The following is an 18218-nucleotide window of genomic DNA, read 5'->3' on the forward strand; positions in this document are numbered from 1 at the left end:
TCATAGTACTTTCGTAATGAGACCTCGGCTCGCCGGCTCTGCCTCGGTCTCATTACGAAAGTACTATGACACCTCTGGCTCGCCAGGACCTCGCTGCCGCTCGGTCCGTTATCCCTCCGACTTTTAATATACATCACAGTCGGATATAAGTCACAGATCTCCTCCGTTCAGTATACAATAAAGTCACAGATTTTATGTGAAATTAACACCATTTTTGTGCTACAAAAATGCCAACCAGACCAAAATACAAACTACCAGAAACACACTAAAAACACAATAATTCAAAATATGTTCACTTACCTAACCTCTTTATTTTCAATTAGTTTAAATATAAAAAATCTATTTAGGACTCCGGTACGTCCAAACGTTGGACGACCTGACGAAAAAGAAAAAGAAGATTCATTCAAAAATTTCAATTGATACATTTGGACAACATCACAAACCGAACTCATAATTAAAATAGAAAATTCAACTAAATTAACATTAAAAAACAACAAGAAAAAGAATACTCTAAAATAAAGTTTGAATTGAAACTTTATTTTAGAGTATTCAACTTAAAATCTCCCTAAGAGCGAAACATATGAGCACCTACCTCCTACCACACATACTCGTGCAAAAAGACAAACTTCGAGAAACTACTTTCCAGCGTTCAAGTTGCAAAACCAGGGTTGCCAAGTTATCGCCTTATTGGCGATTTTCGTATCGAGCGAAAAATTAAAATCTCGCCAAGAGGGGGGCATATCAGAGGAGAGCCGAAAATATTTTAAATGTCAAAGTTAACGCTGCTCTAAATATGTCTCTAAACTCTAATTCATAAAAAAATATTCCAAGTTATATGCCTGCCAAAGCATGAATACAGAGTACTGAATAGATTTCTAAACTGAAGTAGAGGATATTCCCCCTTAAAATATGAGACTGTAATCATTTCCAATAAAATAAAAAATTATAAAATACGGAACCGTTACAAAATCCATTGAATTTAATATCTAAAACAAATACATAGTCACCCCAAAGATTTTTTTTTTTAATTTAATGAACAAATAATAAAAGAAATAAAGAGAGGGGGGAAAGGAGAGAATTTAGTTATTATGGTCAAGTGGTTACTTTTTTGAACTAAAAGGTTAACCTATACTATATCACTGTCTACAATTACTGGGCACATCTAAATAATATACAAATGTGCTTACCGTATTTTGTTATGCATAATAACACAAAGTAGTGGAATTACCATGAATTAAAATCACAAAAGGACTACAAATGCAGAAATTGTAGAAAATATTCACAGCTGGAACTAAAATGGAGAAAAGCAAATTTCTTGCGTCTCGTATGCTCAACCTTATGTACTAGGGCAGTTCTCAAAAGGTGGGAGCAAACACAGACCTCAACTTTAAAGCTTCAACACCAAATAACTTTCATTTTAATTAACTCAAAAATTTTTGAGTTAAATTATAATACTGTATAGAGACAAGAATTGACATAAATTATGGAAAAATTGCTCTTCAAATGCCCTTAAAAAAATATTTTCTTTGCTAAAAGGCACAATTTTGGACACACCAAAATGTTAAGTGAGCAAATGTACCATTAAAAAAAAAAATTTTTTAATTATTTCCATACGTTTCAAAAACAAATTAAAGGTATGAATCTTACACTGAATTATTTTTTGTTAATATTTTACACAAATAACAAAAGTAAAGACAGATTATTTACTTTGTAAACGATTTTAGAAAAAAGTAAGTTTGAAATTTGATGTATGTCTAAAAGTTACGATCTTTACAATGCTATTATTTGAGAACTAAGTATATGATGTTTTCGTTTTAAAAATATTTATCGATCCTGAGAATGAATTTTTAATTGTTTAAAAGTGTTTTCATAAGCTTTTATGCAGTATCTCAGAAGAAAAATAATTTTTCTTAAACGTACATGTGAGATGTTCAAATGGCGTTACGATCTTGACGCCGATAATTCTGTCCGTTTATTCATAATTTTTATCATCCACTGTCTCCTAACTTCAATAAAAAAGGTTATTATAATGTTATCTTCTTTAATCCATTGGTATTTTGCATAATTGATACGTTACACATTGAACAATACATAATTAACAGTAGAAACATGGCTGGTTATGATCGAACGAAGCTAAAATCGCCAAGCAAACTCCGTTGGCGACAACACAGTGTACGATAAGCTAAAGGTTACCAGAGGGGAATTCCAGTTTGACAAACGTAGTTTTTCGTCAGCTGCACCAGTTTTGGCAACTTTATCAATTTTTTCCCCCGCTTTTATTATTTTAGAATTTTTTTCTCTCTTTCTTTTCGAAACATAATTTAACGATCTCCAAATAGAAATACGAATTTCTTTTTCGAACAATTATTTTTAGACATTGTTTTAATTTTTATGACATTAAGAAAAATATTCATTTATAAAACTGATGTCACTTTTTACATTTGTATTATTTTTAATTTGAAGCTTTTTTTTTACCTTTCATCAACTTTTTCAAAATCATTCCAAAACTTTATTATATGAAAAGAGCAGTATGTATAGCCATTCAGGTACTTGATTAATATCCTCTTTATTATTAAATTGCAAAATTTGAAAAGTAGTAAATAAAATTTTCATTGGAAAAGTAAAAATCATATTAACATTGTCAAAAGTGGTTAAACTCACATTAAGATGATGTCCAAAATCCGTTACCTACAGGACAGCAATGTCCAAAATCTGTTACCTACAGACTGCTGATTTAATTTGCAAATTAACAATTTTTACAAATACCTGCTGTCTTTTCATGTTCATATATTGTGTTCTAGGTATGCATACTATAAAATAAAAGCAAAATTGATGTCAAATTTAAAAATTTTTGAAATTGCTCAAAGTTAACTTTTTTGTTCTCACTTTTTGAGAACTGCCCACTAAAGACATACTGAAACAGCATTCGCGGCTCCATATTAAGATGGAAAACGCAAATGTATGCATTAATTAAAGCCACTTGTTTTCAGTGTAAAAGATTGCGCTTTTGAACAGCATGTTTAGACCAAACAAGTCAATGATTTTTTCTTTTAGATTCTCAGCGAGACGGGTTAATTATTTCAATGAGCAGTATAATTTTACCACCGCCGTTAGACATAAGGAAGAATCCCATTTTACTTTTTTGGTTGGAGGTTTTTCCCCCCTTCATTTGGAGCATTTTTGTTGGAACTCGCGTACTACCGTGGATGAAATACCCGAAGTTCGAGGAACTAAAACGGGTTGTTGCAAGCCCAACAGAAATTGTGGTGTGATCTGCTCGGGGGAAAAATGGAATTGAAAAACACATTTAACAGTCAAAAACAATTTTATTCAAATAACGATAAATATATCTTAAAATTCGTAATATCAACAAGGGTAAATAAACTACTTTTAAAACCCAAACATTTTGACTGAAAATAACCCCCCCCCCCCACAAGAACATTTATAGGAATACATTATATAATACTGTATCGTTCGATTCCAAAACTTAACGGACTAGTCAACGCTAGTCCACCTCGAGTCCATAGCCTAAAAATAGAGTAGTCCTGATAATATTCAAGATGGAAGTTCATACCATTCAGGATATTCACTCTTTAATACTTGGCATATCAAAACGTGAAAGCCTGATCCTTCCACAGGATCCTACGTGAAAATTGATTGCAGCCCGTACCACTCGTGGCCAGCCGCCATGCTGGACCTTCTGTAGACTTGACCTCTCGGACACCAAGAACCGCCACATCCGGTGAAGAACCCTTAGACGCGGACATTTAGTCCAGCCAGACTCCAGGACATCTTTTAATCCAATCCAGCGTGAACCTTCAACGGTCTTGTGAAGCCTACGTCCAACAACATCAACTTCCGTGAAAGAAACTCCACAATCTTTCACCTTTTCATCCTTCACCACCAAAATGCCTCAAGGTGACCAATGGAACCTGCCCGCTCTTTTAGCCGGGCACAACGAACTTATTTCCTACATTTTTCTAAAAATGAAGTCCACTCAACAACGTGGAACTGATGAGAAACTGGAGCACACCGCTCCCAGTAACCACCGAACTGCAGTTACGGCGACATGTATCAAAACTGACAAGATAAGAATAAAAAGAGGATTTATTGATTGGATGCACTCTCTTAAATACATTTCCCAATTCCACCACGTGATGATGTGACGTTTATTGAATCACATGCATAAATTATCGCTGTGAAACAACACAACACCTTTTATTTTCTAACTGTGAAAACTTTTAAACTTTGTTCACCTGCACTCAGCAAAACGTTACTCAAGTAAACAAACGCATCATTCTGTTGGAGTTTCTACTTTGGGGAACAATTTGTCCGCCGGTTAGGTAGTGGGATAATTTTCAATGTTTGTAATACAATGAATTAAGTTACTAGAACTTTCTTAAACCTTTGGGAATTGTCTTCAAGAACTAAAATTTCATATTTTTGCTAACAATTTTTGATCGGTAGAGCTCGCCACCTTTTCGGCTCTGGTGCCACTGTGCGCCGCACGACCTTGCACACAGGGACTGCACGGCCCTGACCCCCCCCCCTTAACACATTTCCTACTATAGCATTTAAAAAGAAATAATTCACATTGCTTTTGGTTAGTGTTATGCTGGGGTGTTGACTTACCGCCAGCAGGGCGGACTGTTTGCGTATAGTGGTTAGTACAAGAATCTCCTGGTTACAGGAGTTGGGAGTATGAGTTAGGCTGCATCAAAAACGATTAACGTTAGGTCAGAAAAACACTTCTTTATTCTCTCTAGGAGACATTAGACATTACAATAACTTGAACTAGGTGTACACCTTAAAATGAACATGATTGCAAATTATGGTATCATTAGAAATTATTCCGATTAAACAAACATGGTAGAAGAAAAATGCATGCGCCTAGGGGTTAAACATGGTAAAAGAAAACATACATGTACAAGAAAGAATCAATCTCACCCACAGAGTCCAGATCAAACACTTGTACGACGACGCCGGAGGTATTTTGGAGCATAGCAGCGACCTTAGGTCGCGCGCGGGCCGTAGAATCGACCTCTACGAGCCCTCGCTTGAGAGACACGCGCACTAGATACAGATTCTTCGCCTTATCGGCCACGGATTTCACCTTTACTCGGCGAGGGAACCGGACACTTCTCCAACAGGGCTAGGATGTTTCCTACCTTTGCTCCGGGAATATGGTGACAGTTCAGTCGGTGGGAAGTCGTTGCGCCATTTTCACACGTGCAGGGGCTGCTCTGCTGCGCTGGGGCTGCTCCGCTGTGCCAGACTCTTTGCTCCGGGGATATGGTAACAGCTCAGGCGGTGGGAAGTCGTTGCGCCATTTTCACACGTGCTCAGTCATGCCGGGGCTATGTTTCAGAGTTCAGAGTTGCTCGTTTCTGGCCGCCATCTGCTTCCATCGGGCACTATGTGGCTCATTCAAGCCTGCACTCTAATTCCACTTGGGCCGAAGACGGTGTTCTTTTAGGTGGAGAGTTGATTTTTTCTATTGTTTCATACTTGAGTCATTCTACCAAAGAAAAGCTTCTCTCTTTCTCCGCTTCTTCCAGGCCTCTCTCTTCTTCCGACCGCGTCTCTCCATGGCTACCCGAGCAAGTGGCGGGAAGGAGAAAAAATATCTCTCTCCAGATAGGCTGGGAGAAAAACGGGTTTTCATTCGATGCTCTGTATGGTGCTGACATCTAGGTCCGGTGCATGGAGTTAATTGATTTCCAGTATGAGGTATTATTTGAAATTGTGACAAGTTTTGTTGTCACAGTTAGATTTGATTTTTTTTCTCCACTTACCAATTATTGTTACCATGGTGTTAATACTTTTAACCATATAGATTTAACTCAAGGTCGTTTTTCTTCTGTAGCAAAAACTGAGATAAGAAAATAAATGCTACATTTGTTAATAAATAAATAAACTTTTCACTTTTGAAATGAATCGCATTTAAGTTTGTCCATTTGTCACTTCACGGAGCATTCTTACAGTAGGAAATTAGGTCCAGAAAATTTTGCCGCAGGGATATATGGCAGCATTTCTCAATTTTTTTTGAATAGTGGACCAGTAGTGAGGCCATCTTCTTTCATGTAAAAAAAAATCGATTTGTAGAGTGTCAAAACAGAAGGAAAAAAAGCCTCCCCTCCCTATTTCTTGTTTTATTTTATTTATTTTTTAAATGTGTGTGTCTTTTTTTTTATTTTTTGGCAAATAAATACTTAGACAGATAAACTTTTGACTTGGTAGACCATTGTGGAAAAGGTTAGTCTTTAGGTGGAGGTTTTTACTCTTTTTACGTGTTAAAGGAAATATTGCATTTGCAAAAAATTTTTGACTCCAATATCGGCCTAAATTTTCATTTTGCTCACCCCCAATGAAAGTTGAGTTGTTTCTTCGTACTGAACACATGTCATATGTACGTAAGAATGTATGGACTCTTCTGAAACATAAATTTTGAATATACCTCCCCAAGTTGGCGATAAATTTGGTCAAAAAAATTTTTTTTGAATCCGGTTTCAATTTGGTGTTATCTAGAGACGTTAACCGGAGAATCATGTTAAAATTGCCGATATTGTGAAAATGATTTTTTTTATGTAAAACACTATTTTGCTTCAGCTCGCGACAAACTATTGGTGAAAATATTTAAAATATTTCTTTGTTTACCTTCAAAGCACTGTATCACTAAATTGGTGTAAAAAGGAAGTCATATGAAGCATCATCAGCTCGTTTACAAAGTGCATTAAATAAAAAACTCAACTTGATATTCAAGAACTGTCATTTAAAATATTTTAATGTAAAGATAGCAGCTGATTATTGTAATAAGGGGAGGTGGGGAATGTTGGTCCGCTTTTTTCCTTCTCATTTTTTATCTCATCAAAATATTTAATGAACAGTTCGATTTTCTACAATAAGTCTCACCAAACACTTCTCAATACCACAGATTATTTTGGAAAATTTGAATTGATAAACTTTTTTTACATTAATTTTTTAAAAGAGTCTCGTAAAGTGGAAAAACATGCCCCACCTTGGTCCCCCTGGTGTGGCACGTTGGATTGCATAGCTCAAACAACATTTTTTATAATTTTAGTGATACTAAGAATGAATTAAAGCTTAGTTAATTCTTGAACCTTTTAAATACAAATCTTGTATAATATAAGGTACAATATCTAGGTCAACTTTGCTAGTAAAATTTTAGCACTTTCTCCTTACGTAATGATAATCAGCAACTGTATCAGTTTAAATCTGTGTGTTGTGTTGTCATTTCCTTTTTTCCCTAAGCACCCAAAGGATTCAATTCCTTTGTTAGTTTAATCCTAATATTTCATGCAATCAGCGCACTTTCTGAACTGAACCAAGGGCAACAGGAATGTATTTTGTTTTGTGCAATGATGAAATTACATTGTTTGGGTTACCTAAACGAATGTCAGTTAGTAATTACTAGAACTATTAAAAGAACTTTTCAGTTTTTACCAGTTATAAAGTTTTTGCCGCTAGTAAGGCAAAAACCGGTTTCTGCTTTCATACAATCAAGCCCAACTGAAATTTTTTTACGTCCCTCAAGGTTGGGAACCAGATTTAGTACATATAAAAAATTGAAGTGTACTCAATTTTTTTTTTATTTTTACCACAGTAAATGAACCGTAAAAGAACAAATATAGACATAACACTCATTGAAATTTCGTCTTTAATTTCGTTTAACTTTGGAAACATCATCAGTTTTCCTTACCCTGGTTGAATTAAATCTCCTTCTTTTGCCACCAGTTCTAAAACCGTGCCTGCTATATTAGATTTATACCTAAGTAAAGGATCCTTCACATCTTCTTCTTTGGAATCACCATATTTGCATGACAAAATCACGCTATTGTACAACACGAGTGCACCTTTGCGGATTTTCCACTTTTTTAAAGTGAAAGATTTCTCCCCATCATACGAGTACATTTTGAAATCGGAGGCCATGTTTTCTTCGAACGATAAACAATGTGAAATAGCGTTGCCATCCCACAATTCACAAAACAAAAAATAAAGGATCAAATATTTCTTGGCTTACGTTCGACGAGCACGACCGGTACCTACCGGTTAGAAGATCACCTGCCAGCTAGTGATCACCTGCTTCAATTAACCAATCAACATCTTTAAATGGTAACCAGTGCATTTAACCGGTAGATTTGTCGAAGGCAACCTTTTACTGCTGTATGACGAGACATTAAGAGTGCGTTCGACCAGTGGCGCAGCCACGGGAGGGGTTTTGGGGTTAAAACCCCTCCCAGAACACAAGCACATTCATTCCCTCCGTTAAAATCAAGGGAAAAAAGCAGAGTATAATTGTACTTTTCCAAGCGGAATAGGTTTCAACAAAATATCTTGTTGCTTTTAATGATCAGGAAGCAGTTAGAAATTACTTTTCAATCCTTAAATATAAAAGTTATATTTCATGATGAGCACCCCACGTTCCCACTGGTATAAGATAGCTAAAATGGTGTCGATAAAGCTCTACAGAGTATCAAGGTCCCTCAGCACTTCCATCACTGCACAAATCCTTTTTAGGGACATCTATTAGAGAGAGGAAGCCTACTGCACCGGATTTTCCGAGGCTCTTAACTAAGCTAGCACACGCATTGTAAATGAATGGGAAAGAAAGCAACAATTTTTAATTTTAAAAACCCCTCCCAGAAAAATTTTCTGGCTGCGCCACTGCGTTCGACGAGCACGACCGAGAGCGACTGGTTAGTTAATCACGTGACAGCTAATGATCACGTGCTCCAATAAACCAATCAACTGCTTAAAATGGTAACCGGTTGATCATTAGAACGACGCGGTTAGTAACTGGTTACTTACCGGTCGACCGGTGAGATTCGTCGAACGCAACCTATATAGGTTTTTTACCTATGCATAAGTAAAAAGTATGCAAATATTTTGTTTCTTGTAATGTTTACGAAAAGCTACACTCTGTAATTGAAAACCAATACTTTGCATAATTATTTCAGTTTTATTGATGATTATACTATTTTTTTGTTATTTAGGGCAAAATGGTGGCATTCATATTTTTGGAACATATTTTGAATTTATTTTCAAAAAGTAAGAATTTGCAATTTTTAGTAAATGCCAAAATGTTGCTCATTGAATTTATAAAATAGTACACGTTTTTATAAATACCAAATGACCTTTTAATTTTCAACTACGGGCAAAGCCATCGTGCGGGTACCACTAGTTCAGAATATAAATTAGAAAAAATCCTGTCGGTATTCCCTCGAATCTCTCCTTCCAGAATATCTGAAATTGTTTTTAGTGATACAAAACCCCACACCAAAGATTGTCTAAAATGCAATTTTAAGACTTAATAATAGAAATTTTCGTGGTGGACTTTCGAACCTCTCCATGTTATGCCAATAAAGGTTGTCCAAAACTGCGTTTTTAGAGCTAAATTTTTTTAAAAATGCAGAGGTAGAGCCCTCTTTCCTTGACATAATCAGAGATAACTTGTATTTTTTATCGTTTCGATTTCAAACTTTTTCCAGTACGCTGCCTCCTAATCACTCTTCCCCTTCCCTTCACCCAAAAATCGTCTAAAACTATTTTAAAATTATAGCATACCAAAAATATTTCTTAGGGAGAAGCCCCCAAACACCCTTTCCGCTCCTGATCAAAATCAAATTTAACAACTGCTTGTTTTAAGTTTCAATTTTCGAAAAATGGATGGGGTAACTCTCTCCGGAACCTCTTCTCCTAATAACATCACCAATGATAGTCTAAATTTATGGGGGAGAAGCCCCTAGAAACTCCCTATCTTAGAGTAAATATTGTACTTACGATTAGGTTTATATTGTCAGTCCTTTGATTTAGTAATGATTTCCTCTTAAACCTGAAGCTGAATCAATATTTTTTCTCTGTATTTAAGATACGTTTGAAATAATTAATAGGCAGCCAATTGCATACACCCCCTACTGTTTTCACTTTGCAATAACCCTGCAGGAAGCTGCCCTATTTTGACTTGCATTATTCTGGCACTGGTAAAACACAATGTCAGCACACTGCAAGGTAGTATCAAAGGTTTCTATGATCTGAAAAATTTTGGGTTGCCGTTTCCGAAAATCTTTGCCTCACAAAACACATTTTAAAACTGATAAATTATTTTTAAAAAAAACCCACTTTTAATGATTTTTGTATGCATATTTTAAGACGTTTTACGGTGGGGGAGGAGGAAGGGGGCAAGCTTCCTCACAATTTCTGAAAATTTCAGTCTTCAGAAAATTTAACTCGAGGCCACTACCACCCCTGGGTAGTATGAAAATATTTCTTAAAACCTAAAGCACATCACTAAGAGCCGGAGTAATGTGGAGAAAAGTATGAAAATAGTATGAAATTTTTTTGTGATAAACTGTAGGTTAAGCAAAACCTCAAAACATGTTTTTTATTTATAAAAATGTTGCTTGAGTTTATCTTCTTTTCAAGTCCCCAAATAAAACAAAATGCATTTTCTGAGAACATAATTTTCAATAAATGTATGAAGGAGAGGCTCCAGTACCTAGCCGACAGCCCCTGAAAGAGCCTGTCCGGACCTGGTTGTTCTAACAATTTCAAAACCTTTATATGAGGAATCCAAGCCTCTCAGGATTTGAATCTTGGAAACTGAAAATTTGCATAAATTAGTCATTTAAGAGAATGCTAGTAAGTCTCTAAAATTCAATCCAAGTTAGAGATGATTGAGTGAGGATGATTTGAAAAATCAGGTAGTTGATATGGAATGATTCTTTATATATAAAAAAAGTGGAATTGTTTTCTGGTTATGAAAAACTATCATTAATTGTTTGTTTTATCAAATTTCTTATAGATTTCTTTTACAGGTACCCTGCATAGATATGAATGAAATATCATTAGACTTTCAGCTTGATGAAAGTGAAAATGAATCTGGAATAATTCAAGGCTTTAGAGCCTTGCTTCTGAAATGTGAAGAATCAAGTATGTATAGTGAAAAAACAAGCACATTTTTTCTATTACCATTGCTTCAATCAGGGTTTTGTTGTTTGATTTTGGGATGCTGAAGTCCGAGTCGAATGCTTTAACTTCCAAGCGTAAGATCTGGTGATAGTCATTTTGTCCACCATTCTGCCGAGTAAGAGTCAGAGTGGGATTTGTTTTGGGGTAAAGGAGTCAAAGTCAAAGACTTAAATTGCAGGAGTTGCTCCTTTTCCCTCCGACTCCGCATACCTGGTTTAAATCGTGTTACATTTATATGTTTATGTGGGCAACTGGCACAACTAGAAAATAGTTTTTTGTTGACATTTATCTATACAGGCATTCCTCGTATAATACGATTCTTATACTAGGTGGTTCAGATATTATACTGTACAAAATTTGATTATTATTACACATATTCGGCAAAAGTATTCGGCGATGTTACCTTATTTTCCCGCGGTGGCGTATAATCCGGAAGCCCTAAAATCGACCTGAAGAAAAAGATCTTCATAACGTTTTTCTGTAATTATTTCAATGAAAATTCATAACTTTTTGAAACAACTGTTAAGGTGACCGTTCTATGCTTTTACATCCGCCATGTTGAAAATTTCTATAACCATCTGAAAGTTAGCAAAGTCTTGGTTGATGGTTTAGCAAAGTTTTGTGTGTGGGGTTTACGACAGGTGCGGCTCATACAGTAGAATTTGTTCTTTCTTTATAAATGTTATGATGTAGTGCTTAAGATGGGTGTGGCGCATACTTCCGAAAATACAGTAGTTCTACAATGGATACAAATTCAATGCCCAGATATTCAAGTCTGCAATTCAAGTTCTCTGTATTTATTTCAAATTGAATGAACGTTTCAGATTTATCACAAACCAAGTATTTTTTTTATTTGTTTTGATATAATAGCTAGAATTTTTGTTTTGCAGTGCTTGAATAGTTTATCATCTTTTTAAAATTTTAATTTTATTTATAGATATTGGGAAAGAAGTTTTAAGAGAAGAAGGTGGATTGGACATTTTGGTAGAATATCTACTAGACATCGAAAGGCCCAAGATTATTCAACATGCTTCAAAACTCTTAGCTTTTGTCATTGATGGAAACAGTAAGTTATAGTATTTGCCTACACTTCTTTTGGAATGATACGTAGGTTGTTTTATTTTCTAGCTCCGTTTTCACAGTAGGAAAGCCAGGTGGGCGGTGGGTGGCCGGTTTGTGTACTAGGATACTGCACATACCCCTGTCCAAACACTCGGTTACTGTCGAGTCCAAAGTGGAGTTAAGTGGTGCCAAAAATTTAAAGAGAGCAGAACTAATGTGCATGATGAAGGGGGTCAGGGACGCAAGTTTGTGACTACAGACGACCTTGTTCAACGAGTCGACAAAATGGTTAAGGAAAATCGAAGATTCATGATAAGTGAATTATCGATGCAATTTCCAGTAGTTTTTAAGATCGTCCCTACATTCCATTGTTATAGAATGGCTGCGCTACAGAAAACTTTGTGCTCGCTGGGTCTCAAGGATGTTGACTGATAATCACAAAACTCTCTCTGAATGGGTGCAGCTTTGTCGTTTCTTGAGTGTTACAATGTTAATGGAAATGATTTTTTGAAATCCATTGTGACAAGTGATGAAACATGGGTTCAATATGATACTCCTGAAACGAAACGACAATCGATGCAATGGATGCACACTAATGCACCAATCAACCCATAAAATTCAAGCAAACCCTCAACAACTGCAAGATTCAAGGGTGCCCATATAGGGGAGCAAGGGGGGCTCCAGCCCCCCCCCCTTTAAAATTAGAACTTTCTTGCTTTTGGTATTTTTTTCTTTGCAAAAATGTAAAAAAATTTATTCTCCATCCACTAATGAATAAGTTATTAAAAATGAAATATTTTAATGACTCTAATCTGTCCTGAAATCGGTTTCCATGGAGAAGATACCCTCCTAATAGTCCAGTCAAATTAGGTCATGACCAGGACATTCAAAAAAAAAAGAATGTGCACCCATACCAAGTTGTTCAGTATCATGATTAGAAAATGTACCAAAAAGTCCGAAGAGTTTGAGCGTCGAGTTTGGGAGTTACAAGGGGGGCAAAAAGGGGGCTCAAAACGCAGATTATTGATTTATTTCAGCTGTATCTCCAACACTATTCCTTTTCATAAAAGGGTAATTGAATAAAAGGATAAATTGAATATGGTATATATGACTAATATTACAAGTAATATTTTTTGCAAAATCTGTCTTTGGGGGGGATTCCCCCCCCCCCCTTACCATTTTTGAGATATACATTGTACAAATGAAAAAGTTTCCTTGCTTGTGTTTTATTGTTTTTAAAATAACATTTTTTGAGTACATTCCCTTTGCTTCCCCTCCTCCCCCCCCCATGTTAATAAAATGACGTACTTAATTGGGTCAAAATACAAATTTTTGACGTGTTTCTTAGACATTTCAATGTCTATTTCTGCCAAATATTATACCATAAATTGAATGCACGGAAGTTCTTTAAAAATGAGATCCAGATTTAAGTTTCATGTGGTTTTTAGCTTTGTTTTCTTCCTCACCATGTGTTTCCGTAATTTGAACGATTTGTTCAAAAATGTTTAGTTTTGATAATTGAAATACTTTAGTTCCTTATTATTCAGTCTTCAAAATTTCATAAAAGGTTTTAATTTCCTGGTTATTAACTGGTTGAACCACATCTTTAACTCTTCATTGCCCGAGTTTATAAGACGCTGGATTTTGTATGAATGACGTTTAACTTCTTAGTTAGAATTTCATAATTTCAATAATGGGAATTATATGCTTGTGACAAAAACACATTTAGTGTGTGACTTTTTTTCTGATTTTATTTCACGTTCTACATTTTCTGCCATTTTACCTCATTTTTCTTCTGCTAACATTATAGTCATACATTCGGGACAAATTTTTTAGGACCATGGAGAAATATACGGCAATGCAGCATTTTCAACAATTTAATTTTGTTCTTCAATTTCATTTGTAAGCAAAACTTTCACAGAAATACCTTAATTTGGAGACAAAAAAGTTTTTTCATTCTTTTAAAATAGTACATTAATGGAAATGCAAGTTCAAAAGTGAAAGCCTACATTATTCTTGAAGTAAACAGAAAATATATTTATGTTATGTCCCCAAGAAGAACGGAAGTGGGTCGGATTGAAATGTAAAAAGATAGGAACAGACGTTAAACACACCTTGTGGAATTTTGACTGTACAAGCGATACAAGAATTGATTATTTATCAGCATTCGATTGATTGTTAGTCTGAAATACTGAAAGATTATGAATGATCTCTTTGGCCAAATTTGATCAAACTAGTTCTAATGTTTGCAGTACCTTTAGAAGCTGAATCTTGAATTTTTAAGCAGTTTTTCTGTAATTTTTGGGCTTCCTGAAAGTTTTGAGGGGGAGCTCTAGCTTTCCGAGCCTCTTGGGTAATCAACCCCTGCGCTTAAGGCGCAACGTCTTATCTTTCAGATTTCAGAAAAAAACTACCCCCTTTTCTATACATTCAACATTCATTCCGACATCCGATTCACACTGAGACCCAAAAACAGACGTACAGAGCAGTACAATGCAAAACTGCAATCGTTAGACCACCAAATTTTCTTTCTGTTTTTGTCCTTCAAACTTTTAGAACCGATGTGTGTGTGTGTGTGTGCTTTCGTTTCTGTATTTTAAAACTTTGAGGATCTATATTTATGCAGATCCGGGCCTGTGTACATTAAATTTTCCCTATGTATGAGAACTAATGTTTTGTTTGTGAAAATTCTCTACTAGAATATTTCGGAACACTGTATACGCATTTTTTTTTTCCAGCTTGCAATCAATCTTATTTGACAAGGAAAGAAGTTGTACATGCCATCAAGTTGATTTTTGAGAAGATAAACTTTTTGCCGACTCTGAAGTGTACTGTAGTACTTGCTTCAATGATGTTATCTCAAAATAGTATGCATGAGTTTATTTATGCTTATACATTTTATAGTGACTGCATCAATATTATATACATCTGAAAATATGGTTAGTTATGTAAAAGGGTACTTTTTCATATTTTCACTGAACATTTATGGTAACAATTCTCTGGACAAGCCAATAAACATTACCCAACACATTATAGATTACGAAGAGTTGTTGTTTTTTGTTTGCAAAGATTTTTCTCCACAATTTGCTACTGAGATTTTGCTGGAAACAGGGGTGATTGTGTTCTGGTATTTTCATCTTGAATTCCGGTATCTTCATCTTCGGAAATACTGGAACTTTTATATTTTCAGAAAAACCCACTTTTGTAAAATTCAGGGTGATGTTTAATTAAACGCCAAAAGTCCAAAGCTACAGTCATGTTTTGTAAACTCTATGGTAATTATCAAAGAAAGCTGGAGTAGGGGATGGAAAAAAGGCTAGATAAGAAGAGGAAGGAATTTTACTTAATAGATTATTTTTCCCCTTCCGGAAATATTTTCTTTATTTTAAATGCTGGTTTATGATCTTTCTCTGCACGTGTTCTGTTGTTATTGAGCTAATTCTAATTATACTTTATCGTTATTAATATGCTCCTCGTAAATATAAATTAGTTTGTTTCATTAAATTTTACTAGTTAACTGTTACTTTTCATTTTGATACTTTTTTTGCTTGATAAATTTATTCATTTGAACTTTGCATGTTCTCATATAAAAAATGAAGCATCTGGATAAATCTGAAGATATTGGCTCCATCGCTGCAGGAAAGAAGAACAAGCTTAATTGGGAATGTTTAAACAGAGTGGGTTCCTACAATGAAAAGATGATAAAGCAAACCAAAACCATTTTTGGTACAGATGTGATATACCCCCCCCCCCCCCCCCCATTTGGCAACATCCGATTTTTTGCACAAAATTGAAATATTTTTCTCGCCAATGAGGCGATAATTTTTTAAGCATGGCATCCCTGGTGAAACTAACCTGTGTTTGGCAACCCAAAGGCAATCTTAGATCTGTTCAATCTTGTTTACTTCAGTTGTTTACTCGGTTTCACGCAGGAGAGATACGTGTTGTTTTGTGCATTATACCTCACAGGAAAACTTATTTTGTGGTAGTTTATATACAGTAGTTGTGTTTTGAAGTAAAAACATTAGAAAATGACAGTTTCTTCAAACTTGAACGCTGATTAAAAGTTAACTCCAACGTGGTGGGTATCTGTAACGTGCCATTGTTATTTTAGAATTCAAAAAAAAAACTCTCACTTCCGAAATTCTTTGTTTTTACAAATCCTTGAGGGATTCTTGTAGTTTTTAACTTTATTTTTACTGTATGTAAATTAATTCTACAAAAATAGTGCGGTTATTTTGTTCTAAAAGTTAATTCTTATCGATGCCACAAATTACTCAGACATTCTATTAACGTGCCTCCTTTAGGTACTGAATTTCTGAAAATAAGTTGACTCCAGCATTTTATAAAGATATAAAGATGTTATTTTATGTAAAATATAATAGGTATTTTGAAAGCATGTCTGGATAGCAAATAAATGTATGGTATTTTTGTATTGTTTATGTTTAGGATGTTCTGTTGAGACATTTCTACTTTTCATACATCGAAATTTGAATAACTGAGCGCTTTTTTGGCTGAAATAGTTATTTATTTTGGAAATGTTTTCCGCTTTAAACATCGCAATTTGAATTGTTTTGCTCTTTTTTTTCAGAGTATGAGAAAAGTTTTTGTTCGATGAAATGCATGTTGGAAAATAGCTTTTATTTCTATTGGTACATATTTTATTGGTGAGCTGTTATAGCAATTTGTCAATTTAAGCATTTTAAATACTTTCTAGTTATTTTTTCTTTGTGTACAAAAACTTTCTAGTTTCTGGTATTTTTGAAGCGTATATTCGTGATGTTTTTATGTTGTTTTTATATATATTGTGTTCTGAAGTGCTTTGATCATGTTTTTTTATCTGATTTTTTCCTGTTGGCGCTAAAAAAGCATCGCTAAGAACGATGTATGACGTATGTCGTCATACATTGCTTTCTTGACGAGGCTTTCTTGGCGCCAACAGGAAAAAGTCGCCAAGGGTGGGGTATATCACATCAGTTCCCCATTTTTTTTATTCAAGACTCACACATGAATTTTTTTCTTGGGATGTCCTATTTTTCAAGCTAAATTTGTTTTAGGTGTTGAAGCTGCTATGGAATTCTGTTTGTTCCATCTTATTGCACGTTTTTGTGCGAGTTGTAGGCTGAAGAGGTTTTTTTCTGATCGTCCAATCACTGAAGTGTTTCTTTGCAGCACATGAAACCCATTTTTACTTCAAAATACAAGCTCTTAATTACTTTCTAAGGCACAGAATTTTAGTTTTTATTACTTTTCAGGGGAGGGGGAAACAAAATTTGCTGCCCCATTTAGAAAGCAGAGATTTACAGGATTCGTACGGGTCATGGAAAGTCATGGAAAAAAAATAATCAAATTTCAGACCTGGAAAAGTCATGGAAAATTGAAATTTTCAGTCTAAGTCATGGAAAAATGTCCTGGGTCAAGGAAAAGTAACAGTACAGTCAACTTACGCGAAATGGCTATAATGCGAGTTTTTCCCGAGTAACTAATTTTAGGGCTAAGGCGAATTCCTCGTCCGCAATACGAATTTTTTTGGAAGGAAGTATCGGTTTCGTTATTGGGTCCTAGATATTGATTTCGTTAATATATATTTTATCCCCCTAGCGTCACTGATAGCGGAAGTTCCTTTCATCACACAAGTCCATGCATGGCTTTGTTAGTGCATCAAGTAACCACTCAACGTCTTTCTTTCTTCTTTTTAAATATTAAAGTTTATGAAATGAAATGGCACCTTAGTGTACTGTTTCATCTAAAGTTTGTAAAGATGGGAAGAAAAAGAAAGTTTCTGGCAAAAAAAAAATGTTTAAGATATTCGATACGCTTGAACAACTAAAAAGTACGCCGACAGTACCACGACAATAAGTATAAGTGATGTACGTTCCATATAGTTTTATTTTATGTCTTTCCCAGCCATTGAACATTTATTTTGTGCATATCAACAGTTTTTTTACGTTGGATGAAGCAGCTTTTTTATTTTTTAAGTACAGTAAAAGTACAGTTCTTAATTATAAGAAAATTTAATGTATAGTTCAAGGATACTTTAAAACAGTTTCAGGGGAGTTTATAAATGTCTAAAAGAATTTAGTATGTTTAAAAAAAATTTATATACATATCCTTTTCTACAACGCGAAATTTAGACTTACACGAGGAGTCTTGGAACGCATCCCTCG

General features: G+C 34.9%; 2 protein-coding genes across 4 annotated transcripts in view; one reads left to right on the forward strand and one right to left on the reverse strand.

Moving 5' to 3' along the window:
* Nucleotides 1–7950, reverse strand: part of LOC129219817 (RNA polymerase II subunit A C-terminal domain phosphatase-like) — a 43027-nt gene extending 35077 nt beyond the window's left edge. The window contains exon 1 of the mRNA XM_054854121.1: nucleotides 7721–7950. Coding sequence (XP_054710096.1) covers nucleotides 7721–7950 — 230 coding nt within the window. The remainder of the gene's footprint in view (nucleotides 1–7720) is intronic.
* Nucleotides 7951–9014: 1064 nt separating this feature from the next.
* Nucleotides 9015–18218, forward strand: part of LOC129220421 (uncharacterized) — a 46254-nt gene continuing 37050 nt past the window's right edge. The window contains exons 1-4 of one of the 3 annotated variants that reach the window (XM_054854842.1): nucleotides 9015–9069; nucleotides 10836–10950; nucleotides 11927–12055; nucleotides 14790–14918. In XM_054854842.1, the coding sequence (XP_054710817.1) occupies nucleotides 10851–10950; nucleotides 11927–12055; nucleotides 14790–14918 (358 nt within the window). In that variant the 5' untranslated portion in view covers nucleotides 9015–9069; nucleotides 10836–10850. Of the gene's footprint in view, nucleotides 9070–10639; nucleotides 10722–10835; nucleotides 10951–11926; nucleotides 12056–14789; nucleotides 14919–18218 lie in introns of those variants that run through there. The other 2 variants (XM_054854841.1, XM_054854843.1) reach the window with 2 other exon arrangements.

The sequence above is a fragment of the Uloborus diversus genome, chromosome 4 (genome assembly GCF_026930045.1).
Source record: "Uloborus diversus isolate 005 chromosome 4, Udiv.v.3.1, whole genome shotgun sequence".
NCBI classification, from domain to species: Eukaryota; Metazoa; Arthropoda; class Arachnida; order Araneae; family Uloboridae; genus Uloborus; species Uloborus diversus.